This window comes from Telmatherina bonti (assembly GCF_933228915.1).
Source record: "Telmatherina bonti genome assembly, chromosome: 15".
Classification (NCBI taxonomy): domain Eukaryota; kingdom Metazoa; phylum Chordata; class Actinopteri; order Atheriniformes; family Telmatherinidae; genus Telmatherina; species Telmatherina bonti.
The window spans coordinates 36713856-36737165 of NC_136613.1; the positions used below are offsets into that span (position 1 = coordinate 36713856).

At 49.9% G+C, this 23310-nt stretch overlaps 2 protein-coding genes across 3 annotated transcripts in view; both read left to right on the plus strand.

Annotated features, from left to right (window-relative positions):
- The first annotated feature begins 245 nt into the window (after window positions 1–245).
- ndufv3 (NADH:ubiquinone oxidoreductase subunit V3) lies at window positions 246–10939 on the plus strand. 2 transcript variants are annotated; one of them, XM_079254467.1, is made up of 4 exons: window positions 246–324; window positions 1416–1518; window positions 4101–5594; window positions 10669–10939. In XM_079254467.1, exons 1-4 carry the CDS (start codon window positions 280–282, stop codon window positions 10836–10838), a joined length of 1812 nt encoding a protein of 603 aa, XP_079110593.1. In that variant the 5' UTR covers window positions 246–279; the 3' UTR covers window positions 10839–10939. The 2 variants fall into 2 exon arrangements, with proteins under 2 accessions (XP_079110593.1, XP_079110594.1); XM_079254468.1 differs by having other exon boundaries at window positions 4104–5594.
- Window positions 10940–11409: 470 nt separating this feature from the next.
- The window catches only part of LOC306766156 (homeobox protein PKNOX1-like), a 30034-nt gene continuing 18133 nt past the window's right edge, over window positions 11410–23310 (plus strand). Inside the window, exons 1-4 of the mRNA XM_079253776.1 lie at window positions 11410–11462; window positions 12870–12982; window positions 14175–14302; window positions 14490–14661. Of these exons, the coding sequence (XP_079109902.1) occupies window positions 12932–12982; window positions 14175–14302; window positions 14490–14661 (351 nt within the window). The 5' untranslated portion in view covers window positions 11410–11462; window positions 12870–12931. The remainder of the gene's footprint in view (window positions 11463–12869; window positions 12983–14174; window positions 14303–14489; window positions 14662–23310) is intronic.

Below are 23310 nucleotides of genomic sequence, written 5' to 3' on the forward strand. Positions count from 1 at the left end.
ACACACCTCTCTGCTCTGGAAAATATACAGCAACAGAAACATGAATGATTTAAAAACAAGAAAAACTAAAACAAGGATCAGCTCATCTCCATAAAAAAATTACAGTCGAAAAGAAGCAGGAGGGATTAATAATTTTTTAATATATTATTTTTCATGTTTTATGGTAATAAACAATTTTTCCCCCTTATTTCATTTAATCTCGATCGGAAGTGTACAGGGCAGCGCGGAACAAATGTGTGGTAAGAGTTTCCGGCAGGAGCATAACAGCTGCAGCGCAAGATGGCGGCCCACCTGCTACGTTTAGGGCGACTGACTTCTCTGAAGGTAAAAACGATGGACTGGTTTATACTGGTTAAGACTGGTTTAGACTGGTTTCAATTGGTTTGAATTGTTTTTATGGGGAAAGGAGAGTGAGATAAACGCGGACAGGTTGATCCGGTGAGGAAGAGGAGAGGAGGTCACATGACCGAGGTCTCCTTCCTTCTGACCTGCGCGGAAACATGACCTATAAACTGGTTCCAGTGGGGACTAAAGTGGTTCCAGTAGAGATTAAACTGGTTCCAGTAGAGACTAAAGTGGTTCCAGTGGGGACTAGACTGGTTCTGTTGAGGATTACACTGGTTCCAGTGGGACTAAACTGGTTTTAGTAGAGATTAAACAGGTTCCAGTGGGGACTAAAGTGGTTCCAGTAGAGACTAAAGTGGTTCCAGTAGAGGATAAAGTGGTTCCAGTGGGGACTAAAGTGGTTCCAGTGGGGACTAAAGTGGTTCCAGTGGGGACTAAAGTGGTTCCAGTAGAGGATAAAGTGGTTCCAGTAGAGGATAAAGTGGTTCCAGTGGGGACTAAAGTGGTTCCAGTAGAGGATAAAGTGGTTCCAGTAGAGGATAAAGTGGTTCCAGTGGGGACTAAAGTGGTTCCAGTGGGGACTAAAGTGGTTCCAGTAGAGGATAAAGTGGTTCCAGTAGAGGATAAAGTGGTTCCAGTGGGGACTAAAGTGGTTCCAGTAGAGACTAAAGTGGTTCCAGTGGGGACTAAAGTGGTTCCACTTGAGACTAATTTATCATTCCCAGTTTCATCCCGTCATTCCCAGTTATCATTCCCAGTTCCATCCTGTCATTCCCAGTTTCATCTCATCATTCGCAGTTATCATTCCCAGTTCCATCCCGTCATTCCCAGTTTCATCCCATCATTCCCAGTTATCATTCCCAGTTCCATCCCACCATTCCCAGTTCCATCCCGTCATTCCCAGCTGCTGGGTTTTCCAGCGTGACGTGCCACTCGTTGTTTCTTTACACGCCTGCAAACACACGTAGATCAATAGTTTCTATGTTTCCCAGCAGCCTCCGACATGAGCAGCTGAACTCTTCCACAGCTTCCCGGACCGGAACCACACTAACTGCTGTGTTGTTCTGCAGGGGACCGGCTCGAAGATCCTGATAAACCGCCCAGTTATTTGGTTCTGCACTCAAGCTGAGGAGCCAGTAAAACCAGTAAAAAAGGCCAAAGCTGCAGCAAAGAGTAAGTGTGGAACATCTCCAGTATAAAGCTTTACTGGTGCAGTTCTGTTGCCCTCAGATCAGTGAGAAACCATCTGATTTTATTCCTTTGGCAGTTTTTTTAGTCGATGCTGGTAAGATATGTTAAATGTTTACAAACTGCTGGTTGACCAGTGTTCAGAGTGGTCATGAAAACCGTCTGAAATGTAAATGACCTTTAACCTCTGCAAACCAATCTGGTCAGCGGCGCTGTGTTACCTGTGTTTCCAGTCAACCCAGCAGCAGAATGGTCAGATATTTGCCTCTACAGACATGTTGGTTAGAGGGTTTAGAGTTGTATATAGATAGTGTTATTATTATTTATGCTGGAACGGGGCCCCCCTCTGGAGCCAGGCCTGGAGGTGGGGTACGAGAACGAGCATCTGGTGGCCGGGCCTTCGCCCATGGGGCCCGGTCGGGCTCAGCCCGAAAGGGTTACATGAGCCCCACCTCCCGTAGGCTCACCATCTGCGGGAGGAGCCGTAGGGGTCGGGTGCAATGTGAGCTGGGCGGCAGCAAGAGGCGGGGACCCTGGCGGTCCGATCCCCGGCTGCAGAAGCTGGCTCTAGGGACGTGGAACGTCACCTCTCTGGTGGGGAAGGAGCCTGAGCTTGTGCGCGAGGTTGAGCGGTTCCGACTAGATATAGTTGGACTCACCTCGACGCATGGCTTGGGCTCTGGAACCAGAACCCTCGAGAGGGGCTGGACCTTCTTCCACTCTGGAGTTGCTCATGGTGAGAGGCGCCGAGCAGGTGTGGACATTCTCATCAGCCCCCAGCTTGGTGCCTGCACGTTGGGGTTTACCCCGGTGGATGAAAGGGTAGTTTCCCTCCGCCTCCGGGTGGGGGGACGGGTCCTGACTGTTGTCTGTGCTTATGCACCGAACAGCAGTTCAGAGTACCCACCCTTTCTGGAGTCCTTGGAGGGAGTGCTGGAGGGTGCTCCTTCTGGGGACTCCATTGTTCTGCTGGGGGACTTCAATGTTCACGTGGGCAATGACAGTGAGACCTGGAGGGGAGTGATTGGGAGGCATGGTCCCCCCCCTCTGAACCCAAATGGTGTTTTGTTATTGGACTTCTGTGCTCGTCATGGATTGTCTATAACGAACACCATGTTCCAACATAAGAGTGTCCATATGTACACCTGGCATCAGGATTCCCTGGGCCGCAGTTCGATGATCGACTTTGTAGTTGTATCGTCGGACCTGCGGCCACATGCCTTGGACACTCGGGTGAAGAGGGGGGCGGAGCTTCAACTGATCACCACCTGGTGGTGAGTTGGCTCAGACGGTGGGGGAGGAAGCCGGTCAGATCTGGCAGGCCCAAACATGTTGTGAGGGTCTGCTGGGAACGTCTGGCTGAGTCCCCCGTCAGAGCGAGCTTCAACTCCCACCTTCAGCAGAGCTTCGACCATGTCCCGAGTGAGGCGGGGGACATTGAGTCTGAATGGGCTGTGTTCCGTGCCTCTATTGCTGAGGCGGCCAGCCGGAGCTGTGGCTGTAAGGTCGTTGGTGCCTGTCGTGGCGGTAATCCCAGGACTCGTTGGTGGACACCAGCAGTGAGGGATGCCGTCAAGCTGAAGAAGGAGTCCTATCGGGCCTTCTTGGCCTGTGGGACTCTGGAGGCAGCTGATGGGTACCGGCGGGCTAAGCGGCATGCGGCTTCGGCTGTCGCCGAGGCAAAAACTCTGGCATGGGACTCTGCGCTGGTCTGTCGTGGTGAAGAAGGAGCTGAGCCAGAAGGCGAAGCTCTTGATTTACCCGTCGATCTACGTTCCTACCCTCACCTATGGTCATGAGCTGTGGGTCGTGACCGAAAGAAGGAGATCTCGTATACAGGCGGCTGAAATGAGTTTCCTCCGCAGGGTGGCCGGGCTCTCCCTTAGAGATAGGGTGAGGAGCTCGGTCATCCGGGAGGAGATCAGAGTAGAGCCGCTGCTCCTCCGCATCGAGAGGAACCAGTTGAGGTGGCTCAGGCATCTGGTCAGGATGCCTCCTGGACCTCCCTGGTGAGGTGTTCCAGGCACGTCCCTCTGGGAGGAGACCCCGGGAAGACCCAGGACACGCTGGAGGGATTATATCTCTCGGCTGGCCTGGGAATGCCTCGGGATCCCCCCGCAGAGTTGGTAAATGTGGCTGGGGAGAGGGAAGTCTGGGCTTCCCTGCTTAGGCTGCTGCCCCCGCGACCCGACCCCGGATAAACGGCAGAAGATAGATGGATGGATGGATGGATTTATTACGGGAAGTACATCTTAAAAAATGTAGATATAAAGTGGTTAAGTGAGCATGACGTGTTCCCGTAGACCTGGTCTCTCTTTTTCCAGAGTTTTTGTGCTGTAATCTGCGTTTCCATGGAAACCGTTGTTGATGAAGCTGCACCCCCTCCCAACCTTGCTGTTTGTGTTTTGTTTTTTTTTTAGACTTGTTTACCAGTAAATAGAAACAGCTGATGATGACTGTTTATCTCTATTGTGTCTGAGAATACCAGGATGTTCTTTTTGACCCGGACCCAGTTGACCTGCTTGTTTCTATTTACCTGCTTCTGTCCTATTTACTGTTTTCTTCAGCAGCAGAACTTCCAGATGACAGAGCGACCCTGCTCACCTACAGGACTGCCATTTCCTTTCCAGTTAAACTTTCCCAACCTGGAGCGCTCCCGGCACAGTCTGCAGCTGGTTCTGACCCAGCAGCCAAGCTGAGTGCTGGGTCAGAACCAACTGCAGCACCAAGCAATGTCCTCCCAGCAGCTGGAACAGAGTCAGAGGCAGCTTCAGCCATCTCACCTGATCCAGTAGGCGTAGCTCAGGTCATTACTGACTCTGCTCCACCTGTAGCTGCGGCTTCAGAAGCAACTCCTGTCTCAGAGGGTGCAGTCCCTGCTGCAACTTCCTCCCCTAAAGATTCAGCAGCTGATGGTGCATCCACATCATCTTCCAGCGACTCCGACTCCGACTCTGACTCCGACTCTGAAGTTAAAACACTGAAGGTGGAGACTGAAACCGGAGCATCCCGGGCAGAAGAGGAACCAGATGCTGGAGGTGTACAGGAGACAGCAGCATCTTCAGAACCAGTTCCACCTGTGGTGGAGAGCTCAGAAGACTCGGGTCCAGAGATCCGCTCTGCTACACAGGCAGCACCAGAACTCTCCAGCCCAGATCGTCCAGCTGAGGCTGCTGGGCAAGTAGTGACTGCTGCCACCGATGCCCAAGATCAAGCTGCAGCTCCAGTAGCCGATCCAGCTGCTCCAGTAGCCGATCCAGCTGCTCCAGTGGCCGATCCAGCTGCTCCAGTGGCCGATCCAGCTGCTCCAGTAGCCGATCCAGCTGCTCCAGTGGCCGATCCAGCTGCTCCAGTGGCCGATCCAGCTGCTCCAGTAGCCGATCCAGCTGCTCCAGTTCACGATCCAGCTGCTCCAGTTCACGATATAGCTGCTCCAGTTCACGATCCAGCTGCTCCAGTTCACGATATAGCTGCTCCAGTTCACGATCCAGCTGCTCCAGTAGCCGATCCAGCTGCTCCAGTTCACGATCCAGCTGCTCCAGTTCACGATCCAGCTGCTCCAGTTCACGATCCAGCTGCTCCAGTAGCCGATCCAGCTGCTCCAGTTCACGATCCAGCTGCTCCAGTAGCCGATCCAGCTGCTCCAGTAGCCGATCCAGCTGCTCCAGTTCACGATATAGCTGCTCCAGTTCACGATCCAGCTGCTCCAGTAGCCGATCCAGCTGCTCCAGTTCACGATCCAGCTGCTCCAGTAGCCGATCCAGCTGCTCCAGTTCACGATATAGCTGCTCCAGTTCACGATCCAGCTGCTCCAGTAGCCGATCCAGCTGCTCCAGTTCACGATATAGCTGCTCCAGTTCACGATATAGCTGCTCCAGTGGCCAACGCTGCTGCTCCAGTGGCCGACGCTGCTGCTCCAGTGGCCGACGCTGAAGCCCCAGAGACCATCTCCACTGAAGCAGCAACTGAAGCTTCCAGCCCTGCAGAGGGGCTGGTGGACCCCAGCCCTGTCGTGGCTGCAGCTGCTGGGGAGGAGTTGCAGGCGGAGGCCCCTGCTGAGGGTACACACTACACCACCCCACTGCTCAGTACAAATCTAAACCCCTTCCTTCTGTGTGGAAGTGTCCACAGATGACCTTGTTTCTTGTAAACAGATGCAGACTCACAGCTTGATCACTAACTTTGTTTCTGCTCGCTGGTTTTGCATGTCCTTGTCATCTGAATGAGCCTGCAGGGCTTTCTCCTGCCTTCCTCTTCCTTACGCATCTTCAGGTCCAGGTTGAACGTGGTCCTGCCTCTCTCACCTGAAGTTTACTCTCGCCTGTCTTTGACCCGCCAGAACCACCGACCCTTAGCTCTGCTTCACTCCCACAACATCCATCATCTGATGTGTTGCTCATTTGGTTCTTGTTCCGTTGTTTAGACGTTTCTGTTTCTTCTGTTCAACTTATATTATTGTGCCATGTAATGCTAATGCTAACAGTACCGTTAGAGTGCACATGGAGCTTGCTTTACAGTTAAGATGTTCCTGTCCTGACAGCAGCTGGATGAACAGAAGCTGGGGGTGGTTTGGCAGTCTGAAAGTAGTTCAGGAAGCAGGACTACCCATGTTTTCAGTAACCCTTAAATCTCCATCAGATCCCCGAGGTCTACCTCTCCTACGGTCAGGAAAGAGGCAAACGGTGATGGTCATGTGACCCTCCAGCAGCTCTACAGAGGTTTTCCAGCGTTTCTATCTGTCCAAGAGGTCTACAATCCAGACCCAACATGTAGTGTTTATTCAGAGACTCTGGATGGTAAATCAACCATTATTTATCACATCTTCATCACCATTCTAGATTGCACCGTCTGATGGCAGATTATTGTCGTAGCTCTGACTTCCTATCTTGATTTTTTTTTTTTTTTTAAATACTAAGTCTTCTCACATAGATGTTATCTCAAATTAGGTCATTTTTTCTCAGGATTTAATGCCGGTTCGGAGGGTGTGCTGCAAGGAAGATTTTTCTGCATATTTTTGCTCTTTCAAGACTTGTTATGATGAGTCTCCATGGCAACAAGGACTTGTTTACAATCGGGATCAACTGATTAACCTCTCCCAAATCAGGATTATCAGCGAAACAACACATCAAATCCTGATGGAGTTGAAAAGAAAGAGAAGAGGATGCAGAGCGGGAGTGAGACAGAGGAGAAAGAGATGGAGATTTAAAACATTACCAACCTACCAACCTCCTTATTAGGTAATGTGAGATCGCAAGCTAACAAAACGGACGAGCTGGAGATGCTAACAAGGTCTCAGAAAGAATACAGAGAGTGCAGTATTATGTGCTTCACCGAGACATGGCTGCATGAACACATCCCTGACTGTAATGTGTCTGTACCGGGCTTTAAAACGGTCCGTGCAGACCGCAGTAGACAACACAGTGGAAAGCTAAAGGGTGGTGGAGTTGCAGTGCTGGTTAACCAGCGTTGGTGTCATCCTGGACATGTTACTGTCAAGGAGAAGATATGCACAAAGGACATGGAACTGTTAGCTGTGAGCTTCCTTCCATATTATTTACCCAGAGAGTTTACCTGTGTTATTCTGGTAGCGGTTTATATAATACCTGGTACCGCACCAGACACAGCCTGTGATGTCATCAGCTCCGTCGTTGCTCGGCTACAAACACAGCATCCAAACTCATTCATGGCGATCTCCGGAGACTTCAACAACGTCTCCCTCTCTGCAACTCTACCAACATTCCAGCAGTTTGTCAGCTGCTCCACCAGAGAAAATAAGATCTTGGACTTATTTTATGCAAATATGAATAATGGATACAGTTGTTCTGCCCTGCCTCCTTTAGGAAGATCTGACCATAATCTGGTTCTTCTCACCTCCACCTACAAGCCCATCGTTCAGCAGCAACCAGTCATCACAAAGACTATCAAAATCTGGTCTGCTGAAGCTGAAGATGCTCTTAGAGGAGGCTTTGAGGCTACAGACTGGAACGTCCTCTGTGAACCTCATGGAGACGACATCAACGCCATGACTGAGTGTGTGACAGATTACATAAACTTCTGTGTGGACAGCATCGTCCCAACAAGAACAGTGAGGTGCTTCCCCAATAACAAACCCTGGATCACCAGTGACCTGAAAAAGCTGCTGAACATAAAAAAGAAAGCCTTCAGGGATGGAGACAGGGAGTTATTGAGGGCAACACAAAAACAACCTAAAACCCAAACTAAGAAGTGCAAGGAGGACTACAGGAAGAAGTTAGAAAGTCAGCTCCAGCAGAATAACCTGAGGGATGTGTGGTCTGGAATGAAGAAGATCACCGGCTTCAAGTTAAAGGGGGACCAGCCTGATGGAGGTCTGGACAGAGCTAATGAGCTGAACATATTCTTCACCAGGTTCAGTTCACCCCCTACCTCCAGCCCAACAGACCACACACCCTCCATAAGCCCACTGCTTTCCTGTCACGCCTCCAATCTGTCACCCTGCAGCTCAGTCATGGACCAGAACACAGCTTCATCTCCCTCCACATCAGGACATCCTGAGACCTCCACCTTGTTTGTCTCCTGCAATCAGGTTAAGAAGCAACTTGAGAAACTGAACCAGAACAAGGCTGCAGGTCCAGATGGTGTCAGTCCCAGAGTTCTCAAGACCTGCTCAGAACAACTATGTCCGATTCTCCAGCACCTTTTCAACACCAGTCTGAGACAAAATAGAGTCCCAGTGCTGTGGAAAACCTCCTGCCTTGTTCCAGTGCCTAAAAAAACACAACCAGCTGAACCAAGTGACTACAGACCAGTTGCCCTGACATCTCACATCATGAAAGTCCTGGAGAGACTCTTACTGGCTCACCTCAACAAGCAAGTAAACACCTTTCAGGACCCATTCCAGTTTGCATATCGTAATGGACTTGGGGTTGAAGATGCCATCATATACCTGCTCCAGAGAGCACACTCTCATCTGGACCATTCAGGCAGCACTCTGAGGGTCATGTTCTTTCATTTCTCAGTGCTTTTAATACCATTCAGCCTGCTTTGTTATGTGAGAAGCTCCATAAATTCCAGGTGGATACCTCCACAACCACCTGGATCTATGACTACCTCACAAACAGACCCCAGTTTGTGAGACTGAAAGGTTGTGTGTCTGAGATGGAGGTCAGCAGCACTGGTGCACCACAAGGAACTGTACTCTGGCCATTCCTCTTCACTCTGTACACCTCAGACTTCCAGTACAACTCTGAGTCCTGTCATCTGCAGAAATACTCTGATGACTCTGCAGTTGTGGGGTGTATCAGGGATGGACAAGAAGCAGAGTACAGAGAACTGGTCAGTCAGTTTGTTAAATGGTGCGGTGACAATCATCTCATATTAAATAGCAGCAAAACAAAAGAGATGATTGTTGACTTCAGGAGGAAGAAGAATAAACAAAGCACTGTTTCCATCCTGGGAGAGGAGGTGGAGGTGGTGGAGGAATACAAGTATCTTGGAGTTCAGCTGGACAACAAACTGGACTGGAAATGCAACACTGACTACATCTACAAGAAAGGTCAGAGCAGACTGTACTTCTTAAGGAAGCTGAGATGGTTTAACGTCTGCACCAAGATGTTGCATATCTTCTATAAGTCTGTTGTGGAGAGTGCAGTCAGCTTTGCAGCATCTGCAGGGGTAGTAGCATCAGAACCAGAGACTTGAAGAGAATCAACAAACTGATCCAGAAAGCTGCTTCTGTGCTTGGAGTAACTCTGGAGCCGCTGGAGCTGATTGTCCAAAGAAGAATGCTGCACAAGCTGATGAAGATGATGGAGGATTCTTCACACCCTCTCCACAACACAGTGATGAAACAACAAAGTGTGTTCAGTGAGAGGCTTCTTCAGGTCCGATGTAAGACTGAAAGATACAGAAGATCATTCCTGCCAGCAGCCATCAGCCTCCGGAACAAGACCTCCTCTAGTTATTATTATTACTACAATATTTCCCTTTGGGGATTAATAAAGTATTTTTTATTTTTTTTTGTTTCATTTCATTAATCACCACCATGTTGCTAAGAGACCTCTATTTCCACCTGGACATGATGATGAAGACACTTCCTGTCAGACTTTCCACCAATCAGAGAGCTTAAACTGACGGTAACGTCCAATCAGGAGCAGCCAAAGATCAACAAGTGATGAGAAAAGCAAGAAAATAATGATCCTCTATGGCTGGAATAAAGCCAAGTAGACGTTTTGGATGCAGCTGAGGTGGAGGTGCTGCAGTGAGGACAGCAGGTAGATAGTAGCAGGAAGACGTGTGGAAACATGGAAACTGTGTGTGTGTGTGTGTGTGTGTGTGTGTGTGTGTGTGTGTGTGTGTGTGTGTGTGTGTGTGTGTTTCAGACATGAGAGAATGATGTGCAGATGAGAAAAGGTTTGGTCACTGCTGATCTGTGTGTTATTTCTACAAACTTCTGGTTGCTCTTTATGCTGCTTTATCTGTTCATACGTTTATTTTACATCATTTTAGCCTCAGAATCTGACAGCTAAAACGTCACGTCTGCATGGAAACGTCATGTCTGAAGCAAAAAGCTTCACCTTCTACAAGCCGGTTTAGATTAAAAAAAGAGGAAGAAACAAAAGTGCCTTAAAACTGGAGTTTTAAGGGTTAATCATCATTCCTGTTTAAATTCCCAAAACTGCCTTGTGATGAGCAGCTGGATAATCCTGCTTCCTCGTCTGACCATGTGGTCATTTCTTTCTCTTTCCTTAACCTTGCTGATCTGCTCTTCCACTGGGGACTGTGGGATGGCACGGTGTGGAAATCTGTGAATCTTTGTGATAGTTGACTTGTTTCTGTCCAGACTGGGATGTAAAGGTAAAGCACCGTTTAAACATGATGCATTTTGGAATAATCAGAAGCACTGAAGCTCGTGTTTCCATTACATTCCGACTTTTGCTTCCTTTGGACATTATAAAATCCATCTGTGCAGCAGGAACCGCCTTTACTTTCTTTAAACAAACATGAGCTTCAAAGCTTTCCACACACCAGCAGGCACACGAATCTGTAAATGGGAAGAGGGAGTCTTGAACGTGACTAACAATATATTTGAAGGAAGAACTTCTGGATGATGCGTGAATCTTCTCATTCACCTTGTCTTTCCTCTTGCTTGTGCAGAGGCTGCAGCTGCTCCAGCTCCAGAACCCGAGGAGCCCTTTGACAACAGCACTTACAGAAACTACCAGCACCACAGCTACAACCCCTACACGTTTGCAGACCTGGATCTGGAGATGGCCAAGTATCGCCTCCCTCAGCCCTCATCTGGCAGATCCTCGCCCAGACACTAGAAGAGCCCACTAGAATGAGGATGATGCCCTTCTACCTGCCTGCCTGATCAGTGTAACATTATATTGTCAGAGTATAAAGTTATTAAAGTACCAAATGAGAAGTGAAGTGTGTTTTTCCTGCTGCGATGCTGTTTTGTTACATAAAGGAAGCGGTGTGTAATCAGACCGGCACCAGATCAAACACTGCTTTTATGCTGCTTTTCGGCCTTAGGGGGTCATTTAAATAGAGCTGAATGAGCAAGTGTTTTATCTGTTTCTGTTTTAATGATGCAGTTTGGACTCTGCCTGAATAATGCGCAGAATGCCCTGATTAAACCTGATTAAACCAGTCTAGCAGTAAACATGGCGCAGACATGTTCATATTTATGTATCAGTGCGTGTATTATTACAGCAGAAATCTGTGCGATGAAAACGTGAAATAACGGCGGAGAGCAGGTTGAGCCGAACAAAACCCCAGCAGGGTGCAGAGAGAGACTCTCCGGAATCAGGACGTCATGGCTCCGCCCCTTCATAAATATTCATGAGCCCAGCGCCTCTGCGTGCCCTTGCGCGATGACGTAACACGACAACTGCGGGTCCCGATTGCTGCAGCCGCTTGTCAGTGTGACGAAGATTGGCACTCAGGTAAGCTGTCACTCAAAATCCCTCTTTTTCCGTTCCCTATCAATCAAACAATCTGGGCTGCTCGAAAAAATGCCCCGGGGCGAGGAGCGTGGACCTAGTCAAGGCAGCGGAGGGCGTTTTTGGAAGGGAAGGAGAAGCTGCAGAGCAACGGGAAGAATAAAAAAAATCTTTGTACAGGGGAGGGGGGTAAAAAAAATATGTCGGCGTTTTGAGGGCAGAGGAGGATTGTGGAAAAGCAAAGGGAAGAGCTGGGAAGGAGGCCCGAGAGTTGCAGCGTTGGCGCGGAGGGGAGGGGAGGGAGGAAGCAGCTGTCCCTGCCTGATTGATTGACTGATGGGGAAGGATTTGATGATCAACCGGCCTGGCCGCGTGTGCTGCAGCGCTTCTTCGTATTCTCACAACCCGATCACTGTGCAAAGTGACAATAAACACATTATTGAATATTTTTATTAATGACCGCTGAACAGGTCGGAGCTGTCACATTATTCGGTCAAACGGTTCAAGTCATATCCCTCCGCGGTGTGTATTCTCTCCCTTAAATAGACCTGGTTAGATGGTTTAGTGTCTTCCACTCTTTTTTTTTTTTTTCCTTCTTTCTAAAATAAAAAAATATATTTTCCCATATTGAGTACCCCCCTCAGTTAATATGGCGCTTTGTTGTTTTATCCCACCATCCTAGTCCGACAAACGCTCTTATCAGTTAGCTGCCTGGCTGTGGTTAGCCTCAGCTCGACCCGCCTGATGTACCTCTGGGTTCACCCGGACTGGCTTCGTGGCAGACGGCTAGGCGCTGTGGAAGGCTGGCTCCCACCGAGCCGCTTTGTTCGCACACATGGCCGCCAGATAGCCGGCTAATATCAGTGCACATGACTAAAGTTATCTGTCCTCCTGCCGCCGCGTTTGCACTCCGCGGCTAACGGCTAGGCTAGGCTAGCGGCTAGCCTCGGCTAGGCTAGCGGTTTACCGCGGCTAGCCCTGGCTAACGGCTTACTACAGCGAACGGCTAGCCTCGGCTAGGCTAGGCCAGCGGCTAACGGCGGCTAGCCGGCTAGCCGTGGTGGGCGTGTAAACAGGCGTTTCGCCGTAACGTTAGCAGACTCATTATTTCTTCATCTGTTTTACATGAGTGGTCAAAATAAAACCAGTAAACAAAGTTGTATCATCATCTCACATAAGTGTGTGTTTGACCCAGACTGTGTTTACATGAAATACTTAACAGGAGCTGTGGTATGCACTAGTTCTTATTTTAGCCAATAATCTGGCTTTGATTTAGGTTTCACATTTCATAACCAGAATATTTATAGTTTGTCATATTGTTCTGACACAGCAGTTATTATTAATGCAATAATTCCTCCCAGTGCAACCAGTGAGCGCAGAGTGTTTCTAACAGAACTGTGTGTTGTGCAGGTTGGCCACCTGTCCCTGTTCTCTATAATGAGCCAGTGTTTGCAGAGTCTGCAGTGAACGTGATGGCTGCCCAGTCCGTTTCCATAGACAAATATCCAAAAGGAGAGCAACAGGTGGGTGAAAGAAGGGCCTGGATCCTCCCAACCTGTTCAAGTCCCTCACTTCAACCTGTTTTTACCTGTTAACATGATTAAAGCTGACAATAGTCTGCTGGACCCACATGCAGTACACGTTCTCCTCTTCCACAGATGGATTATACACCCCGTTTAATTTAATCTTCTCTGTATCACTTTCTGTTGTTTAGAAAATATTGACTTGGCAGGGTAGAAATAATATGTATGCAATGAAAGCTGTTTTTAGTGTCCATCTCAGATACTGTTGGAGTGTGTCACATGTTTGGGATCTGGCATCCTGGAAGGCATTCGTGTTGCCAAAAGGCATCCATGGTGTGAAAATGTTCTCAATTTGCAGATAACAAGGTCAAATTTTAGTGTGTTTACATGACGCTCATCGCAGATTTAGTATCTAGGTTCCTCACACGTCCATGCCCTGAAAATTGCCTGGAAGAGAAGTCTCTTTTCTTCTCCTGAAGGGCATCAGATAAACCAAAAGGTTTTAGGTTTATGGGTTATTTCAGGCGTTGTATTTGAGTGAATTTGGTATAAGATGACTACTGATGTCTGGAAGGACTGAGCTTCAGTAACATGCACGGTGCGACGAGAAGATGGATGTTTAGATGAGACTGTAACACCGCAGAACCTCTGTGTTCCTGCAGACCACACGGTGTCACCATCTCCAGAACACAACTATTTTCCAGTCTTTGTTTTCTCCTGAGGAGGCTTTTCCACCAGTAAACGATCCAGAAGTATCTCCAGAACAGGAGCTTCATGCTTCATCCTCTTGTGTAGGAAACACTGGGTTTGTCAGAGGAAAGGAAACTGCAGAATACAGTAAGAAGAGTGTGAGCTTTTTCTTCTTCTGTGGTTTAAAACGAGGACTGGTCTTACAACCTCCCTGTCCTGACACAAGTGTAGCGAGAAGTTCGGGAGAGCACAGAAGTTCTTCCTGCTCTTTTCTCCATATAGAATGGTGCTTCATGGAAGAAGTAGCGTCTGTAAGCACTTGTTCTTGTGACCACATGACTTTCTCAGGGTTCAGACTGAAGTGGGTCTCAGTGCTGAGCTCTGTCCTGCGGCTCTTGATCTTCACATGACGCCTTTGTGTTCTCATTCTCTGCTTCTCCCGTCATGTCCTCACTTTTCTCTTCACTCCTGTGTATTTTTATGTTATTTTTTGTGGTGGCAGATGCAGGGAGTGGTGAAGGCAGACGACGACTCAGAGCAGTTTATTGAGGCGACGCTGGTGGAGGTGCCGAGCCCGGCGCCCGCTGAACCTCAGACTCCCATGGACGCAGACAAAGCATCCATTTATCGGTACATTTCCATCTGTGTGTGTGTTTATTCACCGTCAGAGAAACAAAAGATTAACGGGCCTCATCGGCTTCATCTGCTCATACATCTGTGCTCTCTAACTGAATCACCTCGCGTTTCTTTATTGCAAGTCCTCTGTCCATAATAAAGCTGAAAATAAGAAAGGTTAAGAGTTTGTTGCTTCCGACAGACATCCCCTGTTCCCTCTGCTGGCTCTGCTGTTTGAGAAGTGTGAACAGTCCACGCTGAGCTCTGAATGCATCACCTCAGCCAGCTTTGATGTGGACATCGAGAACTTTGTCCGCTGTCAGGAGAAAGAGGGGAAACCTTTCTTCAGCGAGGACCCTGAACTCGACACCTTGGTGAGCTGCATGTTAAATCTGCATGTTGATGCTTCATAAAATCAGAAACGAGGAAAAAAGACGACTTTATGGTGGAACTATCCATAAATGATCTGACTAATGGGGACAAAACATCCACTAAGAGTTTATATATTTGGAAAAGACATGATGTTCATGTCAAACAAACAACTCTGAAACTGACCTGACAGAGATTGAAGCAACTCAGCAGCTGTTTCTGCTCTGAGTCATGTGACAGACTCATGTATACCCAGATGTAAAAGCCCTGATCTTCTAAAAGAGCCAAGAAATCCTGACAAACAACTCTCTCCATCCTCCTCTTGTTGATGTCTACCGCAGCTGTTTCGTTTCTTTCATTCAAACCACTTCTAGTACAGAATTCCAGCCAGCAGAGTAGCCTAGACTGGTGACTCCACAAAGCCCAGATTATTTACTTCAGATGGGTTTACAAGCACGAGTCGGGTTTATGGAAATGACTCGGGTTTACGGAAACGAGTCGGGTTTATGGAAATGACTCGGGTTTACGGAAACGAGTCGGGTTTATGGAAACGACTCGGGTTTACGGAAACGAGTCGGGTTTACGGCAACGAGTCGGGTTTACGGAAACGAGTTGGGTTTGTGGAAACGAGTCGGGTTTGTGGAAACGAGTCGGGTTTGTGGAAACGAGTCGGGTTTACGGAAACGAGTCGGGTTTGTGGAAAGGAGTCGGGTTTGTGGAAACGAGTTGGGTTTACGGAAACGAGTCGGGTTTACGGAAACGAGTCGGGTTTGTGGAAACGAGTCGGGTTTGTGGAAACGAGTCGGGTTTGTGGAAAGGAGTCGGGTTTACGGAAGCGAGTTGGGTTTACGGAAACGAGTCGGGTTTGTGGAAACGAGTCGGGTTTGTGGAAAGGAGTCGGGTTTGTGGAAAGGAGTCGGGTTTACGGAAAGGAGTCGGGTTTACGGAAAGGAGTCGGGTTTACGGAAAGGAGTCGGGTTTACGGAAAGGAGTCGGGTTTACGGAAACGAGTCGGGTTTACGGAAACGAGTTGGGTTTACGGAAACGAGTTGGGTTTGTGGAAACGAGTCGGGTTTACGGAAACGAGTCGGGTTTGTGGAAACGAGTCGGGTTTGTGGAAATGAGTCGGGTTTACGGAAACGAGTCGGGTTTGTGGAAACGAGTCTGGTTTGTGGAAACGAGTCGGGTTTGTGGAAACGAGTCGGGTTTACGGAAACGAGTCGGGTTTGTGGAAACGAGTCGGGTTTGTGGAAACGAGTCGGGTTTACGGAAACGAGTCGGGTTTACGGAAAGGAGTCGGGTTTGTGGAAAGGAGTCGGGTTTACGGAAAGGAGTCGGGTTTACGGAAACGACTCGGGTTTACGGAAACGAGTCGGGTTTACGGAAACGAGTCGGGTTTACGGAAACGAGTCGGGTTTGTGGAAACGAGTCGGGTTTGTGGAAAGGAGTCGGGTTTACGGAAACGAGTCGGGTTTGTGGAAACGAGTCGGGTTTGTGGAAATGAGTCGGGTTTACGGAAACGAGTCTGGTTTGTGGAAACGAGTCGGGTTTGTGGAAACGAGTCGGGTTTGTGGAAACGAGTCGGGTTTGTGGAAACGAGTCGGGTTTACGGAAACGAGTCGGGTTTGTGGAAACGAGTCGGGTTTGTGGAAACGAGTCGGGTTTACGGAAACGAGTCGGGTTTACGGAAACGAGTCGGGTTTGTGGAAAGGAGTCGGGTTTACGGAAACGACTCGGGTTTACGGAAACGACTCGGGTTTGTGGAAACGAGTCGGGTTTGTGGAAAGGAGTCGGGTTTACGGAAAGGAGTCGGGTTTACGGAAAGGAGTCGGGTTTACGGAAAGGAGTCGGGTTTACGGAAACGAGTCGGGTTTACGGAAACGAGTCGGGTTTACGGAAACGAGTCGGGTTTACGGAAACGAGTCGGGTTTACGGAAACGAGTTGGGTTTACGGAAACGAGTCGGGTTTACGGAAACGAGTCGGGTTTACGGAAACGAGTCGGGTTTACGGAAACGAGTCGGGTTTACGGAAACGAGTCGGGTTTGTGGAAACGAGTCGGGTTTGTGGAAACGAGTCGGGTTTGTGGAAAGGAGTCGGGTTTACGTTTGTGGAAAGGAGTCGGGTTTGTGGAAACGAGTCGGGTTTGTGGAAAGGAGTCGGGTTTACGGAAAGGAGTCGGGTTTACGGAAAGGAGTCGGGTTTACGGAAACGAGTCGGGTTTGTGGAAACGAGTCGGGTTTACGGAAACGAGTCGGGTTTACGGAAACGAGTTGGGTTTACGGAAACGAGTCGGGTTTACGGAAACGAGTCGGGTTTACGGAAACGAGTCGGGTTTACGGAAACGAGTCGGGTTTACGGAAACGAGTCGGGTTTACGGAAACGAGTCGGGTTTGTGGAAACGAGTCGGGTTTGTGGAAAGGAGTCGGGTTTACGGAAAGGAGTCGGGTTTGTGGAAAGGAGTCGGGTTTGTGGAAAGGAGTCGGGTTTGTGGAAAGGAGTCGGGTTTGTGGAAAGGAGTCGGGTTTGTGGAAAGGAGTCGGGTTTACGGAAACGAGTCGGGTTTACGGAAACGAGTCGGGTTTACGGAAACGAGTCGGGTTTACGGAAACGAGTCGGGTTTGTGGAAACGACTCGGGTTTACGGAAACGACTCGGGTTTGTGGAAACGACTCGGGTTTACGGAAACGAGTCGGGTTTACGGAAACGAGTCGGGTTTGTGGAAACGAGTCGGGTTTGCGGAAACGAGTCGGGTTTGCGGAAACGAGTCGGGTTTACGGAAACGAGTCGGGTTTGTGGAAACGAGTCGGGTTTGCGGAAACGAGTCGGGTTTACGGAAACGAGTCGGGTTTACGGAAACGAGTCGGGTTTACGGAAACGAGTCGGGTTTGCGGAAACGACTCGGGTTTACGGAAACGAGTCGGGTTTGTGGAAAGGAGTCGGGTTTGTGGAAAGGAGTCGGGTTTGTGGAAAGGAGTCGGGTTTACGGAAACGAGTCGGGTTTACGGAAACGAGTCGGGTTTACGGAAACGAGTCGGGTTTACGGAAACGAGTTGGGTTTACGGAAACGAGTCAGGTTTACGGAAACGAGTCGGGTTTGTGGAAACGAGTCGGGTTTGTGGAAACGAGTCGGGTTTGTGGAAACGAGTCGGGTTTGTGGAAACGAGTCGGGTTTACGGAAACGAGTCGGGTTTACGGAAACGAGTCGGGTTTGTGGAAACGAGTCGGGTTTGTGGAAACGAGTCGGGTGTACGGAAACGAGTCGGGTGTACGGAAACGAGTCGGGTTTACGGAAACGAGTCGGGTTTGTGGAAAGGAGTCGGGTTTACGGAAACGAGTCGGGTTTGTGGAAACGAGTCGGGTTTACGGAAACGAGTCGGGTTTACGAAAACGAGTCGGGTTTGTGGAAACGAGTCGGGTTTGCGGAAACGACTCAGGTTTACGGAAACGACTCCGGTTTACGGAAACGAGTCGGGTTTACGGAAACGAGTCGGGTTTACGGAAACGAGTCGGGTTTACGGAAACGAGTCGGGTTTACGGAAACGAGTCGGGTTTACGGAAACGAGTCGGGTTTGTGGAAAGGAGTCGGGTTTACGGAAACGAGTCTGGTTTGTGGAAAGGAGTAGGGTTTGTGGAAACGAGTTGGGTTTACGGAAACGAGTCGGGTTTACGGAAACGAGTCGGGTTTGTGGAAACGAGTCGGGTTTGTGGAAAGGAGTCGGGTTTGTGGAAAGGAGTCGGGTTTGTGGAAAGGAGTCGGGTTTACGGAAAGGAGTCGGGTTTACGGAAAGGAGTCGGGTTTACGGAAAGGAGTCGGGTTTACGGAAAGGAGTCGGGTTTACGGAAACGAGTCGGGTTTACGGAAACGAGTCGGGTTTACGGAAACGAGTCGGGTTTACGGAAACGAGTCGGGTTTGTGGAAACGAGTCGGGTTTGTGGAAATGAGTCGGGTTTACGGAAACGAGTCTGGTTTGTGGAAACGAGTCGGGTTTGTGGAAACGAGTCGGGTTTACGGAAACGAGTCGGGTTTGTGGAAACGAGTCGGGTTTGTGGAAGCGAGTTGGGTTTACGGAAACGAGTCGGGTTTGTGGAAACGAGTCGGGTTTGTGGAAAGGAGTCGGGTTTGTGGAAAGGAGTCGGGTTTGTGGAAAGGAGTCGGGTTTACGGAAACGAGTCGGGTTTACGGAAACGAGTCGGGTTTACGGAAACGAGTCGGGTTTACGGAAACGAGTCGGGTTTACGGAAACGAGTCGGGTTTACGGAAAGGAGTCGGGTTTGTGGAAAGGAGTCGGGTTTGTGGAAAGGAGTCGGGTTTACGGAAACGACTCGGGTTTACGGAAACGTGTCGGGTTCACGGAAAGGAGTCGGGTTTACGGAAACGAGTCGGGTTTGTGGAAACGAGTCGGGTTTACGGAAACGAGTCGGGTTTGTGGAAACGAGTCGGGTTTGTGGAAAGGAGTCGGGTTTGTGGAAAGGAGTCGGGTTTGTGGAAACGAGTCGGGTTTGTGGAAACGAGTCGGGTTTGCGGAAACGAGTCGGGTTTGCGGAAACGACTCGGGTTTACGGAAACGAGTCGGGTTTACGGAAACGACTCGGGTTTACGGAAACGACTCGGGTTTACGGAAACGACTCGGGTTTACGGAAACGAGTCGGGTTTGTGGAAAGGAGTCGGGTTTGTGGAAAGGAGTCGGGTTTGTGGAAAGGAGTCGGGTTTACGGAAACGAGTCGGGTTTACGGAAACGACTCGGGTTTACGGAAACGACTCGGGTTTACGGAAACGACTCGGGTTTACGGAAACGAGTCGGGTTTACGGAAACGAGTCGGGTTTACGGAAACGAGTCGGGTTTACGGAAACGAGTCGGGTTTGTGGAAACGAGTCGGGTTTGTGGAAACGAGTCGGGTTTGTGGAAAGGAGTCGGGTTTGTGGAAAGGAGTCGGGTTTGTGGAAACGAGTTGGGTTTACGGAAACGAGTTGGGTTTACGGAAACGAGTCGGGTTTGTGGAAACGAGTCGGGTTTGTGGAAAGGAGTCGGGTTTACTGAAGCGAGTTGGGTTTACGGAAACGAGTCGGGTTTGTGGAAACGAGTCGGGTTTGTGGAAAGGAGTCGGGTTTGTGGAAAGGAGTCGGGTTTACGGAAAGGAGTCGGGTTTACGGAAAGGAGTCGGGTTTACGGAAACGAGTCGGGTTTACGGAAACGAGTCGGGTTTACAGAAACGAGTCGGGTTTACGGAAACGAGTTGGGTTTACGGAAACGAGTCGGGTTTACGGAAACGAGTCGGGTTTGTGGAAACGAGTCGGGTTTGTGGAAATGAGTCGGGTTTACGGAAACGAGTCGGGTTTGTGGAAACGAGTCGGGTTTGTGGAAACGAGTCGGGTTTACGGAAACGAGTCGGGTTTACGGAAACGAGTCGGGTTTACGGAAACGAGTCGGGTTTGTGGAAACGAGTCGGGTTTGTGGAAACGAGTCGGGTTTGTGGAAACGAGTCGGGTTTACGGAAACGAGTCGGGTTTACGGAAACGAGTCGGGTTTACGGAAACGAGTCGGGTTTGTGGAAAGGACTCGGGTTTACGGAAACGACTCGGGTTTACGGAAACGACTCGGGTTTACGGAAACGACTCGGGTTTACGGAAACGACTCGGGTTTACGGAAACGACTCGGGTTTACGGAAACGACTCGGGTTTACGGAAACGAGTCGGGTTTGTGGAAACGAGTCGGGTTTGCGGAAAGGAGTCGGGTTTACGGAAACGAGTCGGGTTTGTGGAAACGAGTCGGGTTTGTGGAAACGAGTCGGGTTTGCGGAAACGACTCGGGTTTACGGAAACGACTCGGGTTTACGGAAACGACTCGGGTTTACGGAAACGACTCGGGTTTACGGAAACGAGTCGGGTTTACGGAAACGAGTCGGGTTTACGGAAACGAGTCGGGTTTACGGAAACGAGTCGGGTTTGTGGAAACGAGTCGGGTTTGTGGAAACGAGTCGGGTTTGTGGAAAGGAGTCGGGTTTGTGGAAAGGAGTCGGGTTTGTGGAAACGAGTTGGGTTTACGGAAACGAGTTGGGTTTACGGAAACGAGTCGGGTTTGTGGAAACGAGTCGGGTTTGTGGAAAGGAGTCGGGTTTACTGAAGCGAGTTGGGTTTACGGAAACGAGTCGGGTTTGTGGAAACGAGTCGGGTTTGTGGAAAGGAGTCGGGTTTGTGGAAAGGAGTCGGGTTTACGGAAAGGAGTCGGGTTTACGGAAAGGAGTCGGGTTTACGGAAACGAGTCGGGTTTACGGAAACGAGTCGGGTTTACGGAAACGAGTCGGGTTTGTGGAAACGAGTCGGGTTTGTGGAAACGAGTCGGGTTTACGGAAACGAGTCGGGTTTACGGAAACGAGTCGGGTTTACGGAAACGAGTCGGGTTTGTGGAAACGAGTCGGGTTTGTGGAAACGAGTCGGGTTTGTGGAAACGAGTCGGGTTTACGGAAACGAGTCGGGTTTACGGAAACGAGTCGGGTTTACGGAAACGAGTCGGGTTTGTGGAAAGGACTCGGGTTTACGGAAACGACTCGGGTTTACGGAAACGACTCGGGTTTACGGAAACGACTCGGGTTTACGGAAACGACTCGGGTTTACGGAAACGACTCGGGTTTACGGAAAGGAGTCGGGTTTACGGAAACGAGTCGGGTTTGTGGAAACGAGTCGGGTTTGTGGAAAGGAGTCGGGTTTACGGAAACGAGTCGGGTTTGTGGAAACGAGTCGGGTTTGTGGAAACGAGTCGGGTTTGCGGAAACGACTCGGGTTTACGGAAACGACTCGGGTTTACGGAAACGAGTCGGGTTTACGGAAACGAGTCGGGTTTGTGGAAAGGAGTCGGGTTTACGGAAACGAGTCTGGTTTGTGGAAAGGAGTCGGGGGTTTACGGAAACGAGTCGGGTTTACGGAAACGAGTCGGGTTTGTGGAAACGAGTCGGGTTTGTGGAAACGAGTCGGGTTTGTGGAAAGGAGTCGGGTTTACGGAAACGAGTCGGGTTTACGGAAACGAGTCGGGTTTACGGAAAGGAGTCGGGTTTACGGAAGCGAGTTGGGTTTACGGAAACGAGTCGGGTTTGTGGAAACGAGTCGGGATTGTGGAAAGGAGTCGGGTTTGTGGAAAGGAGTCGGGTTTACGGAAAGGAGTCGGGTTTACGGAAAGGAGTCGGGTTTACGGAAACGAGTCGGGTTTACGAAACGAGTCGGGTTTACGGAAACGAGTCGGGTTTACGGAAACGAGTCGGGTTTGTGGAAACGAGTCGGGTTTGTGGAAATGAGTCGGGTTTGCGGAAACGAGTCGGGTTTGTGGAAACGAGTCGGGTTTGTGGAAACGAGTCGGGTTTGTGGAAACGAGTCGGGTTTACGGAAACGAGTCGGGTTTACGGAAACGAGTCGGGTTTGTGGAAAGGAGTCGGGTTTACGGAAACGACTCGGGTTTACGGAAACGACTCGGGTTTACGGAAACGACTCGGGTTTACGGAAACGACTCGGGTTTACGGAAACGACTCGGGTTTACGGAAACGACTCGGGTTTACGGAAACGAGTCGGGTTTACGGAAACGAGTCGGGTTTACGGAAACGAGTCGGGTTTGTGGAAACGTGTCGGGTTTACGGAAACGACTCGGGTTTACGGAAACGACTCGGGTTTACGGAAACGACTCGGGTTTACGGAAACGAGTCGGGTTTACGGAAACGAGTCGGGTTTACGGAAACGAGTCGGGTTTACGGAAACGAGTCGGGTTTACGGAAACGAGTCGGGTTTACGGAAACGAGTCGGGTTTACGGAAACGAGTCGGGTTTACGGAAACGAGTCGGGTTTACGGAAACGAGTCGGGTTTACGGAAACGAGTCGGGTTTGTGGAAACGAGTCGGGTTTACGGAAACGAGTCGGGTTTGTGGAAACGAGTCGGGTTTACGGAAACGACTCGGGTTTACGGAAACGACTCGGGTTTACCGAAACGACTCGGGTTTACGGAAACGACTCGGGTTTACGGAAACGAGTCGGGTTTACGGAAACGAGTCGGGTTTATGGAAAGGAGTCGGGTTTACGGAAACGAGTCTGGTTTGTGGAAAGGAGTCGGGTTTGTGGAAACGAGTTGGGTTTACGGAAACGAGTCGGGTTTACGGAAACGAGTCGGGTTTGTGGAAACGAGTCGGGTTTGTGGAAACGAGTCGGGTTTGTGGAAAGGAGTCGGGTTTACGGAAGCGAGTTGGGTTTACGGAAACGAGTCGGGTTTGTGGAAACGAGTCGGGTTTGTGGAAAGGAGTCGGGTTTGTGGAAAGGAGTCGGGTTTACGGAAAGGAGTCGGGTTTACGGAAAGGAGTCGGGTTTACGGAAAGGAGTCGGGTTTACGGAAACGAGTCGGGTTTACGAAACGAGTCGGGTTTACGGAAACGAGTCGGGTTTACGGAAACGAGTCGGGTTTGTGGAAACGAGTCGGGTTTGTGGAAATGAGTCGGGTTTACGGAAAGGAGTCGGGTTTACGGAAAGGAGTCGGGTTTACGGAAACGAGTCGGGTTTACGAAACGAGTCGGGTTTACGGAAACGAGTCGGGTTTACGGAAACGAGTCGGGTTTGTGGAAACGAGTCGGGTTTGTGGAAATGAGTCGGGTTTGCGGAAACGAGTCGGGTTTGTGGAAACGAG

Coding starts and splice junctions, on each gene's coding strand:
- ndufv3 (XM_079254467.1), top strand. CDS start 280: ATGGCGGCCCACCTGCTACGTTTAGGGCGACTGACTTCTCTGAAG. Junction 325..1,415: donor GGCGACTGACTTCTCTGAAG/GTAAAAACGATG, acceptor GTTGTTCTGCAG/GGGACCGGCTCGAAGATCCT. Junction 5,595..10,668: donor GGCGGAGGCCCCTGCTGAGG/GTACACACTACA, acceptor TTGCTTGTGCAG/AGGCTGCAGCTGCTCCAGCT.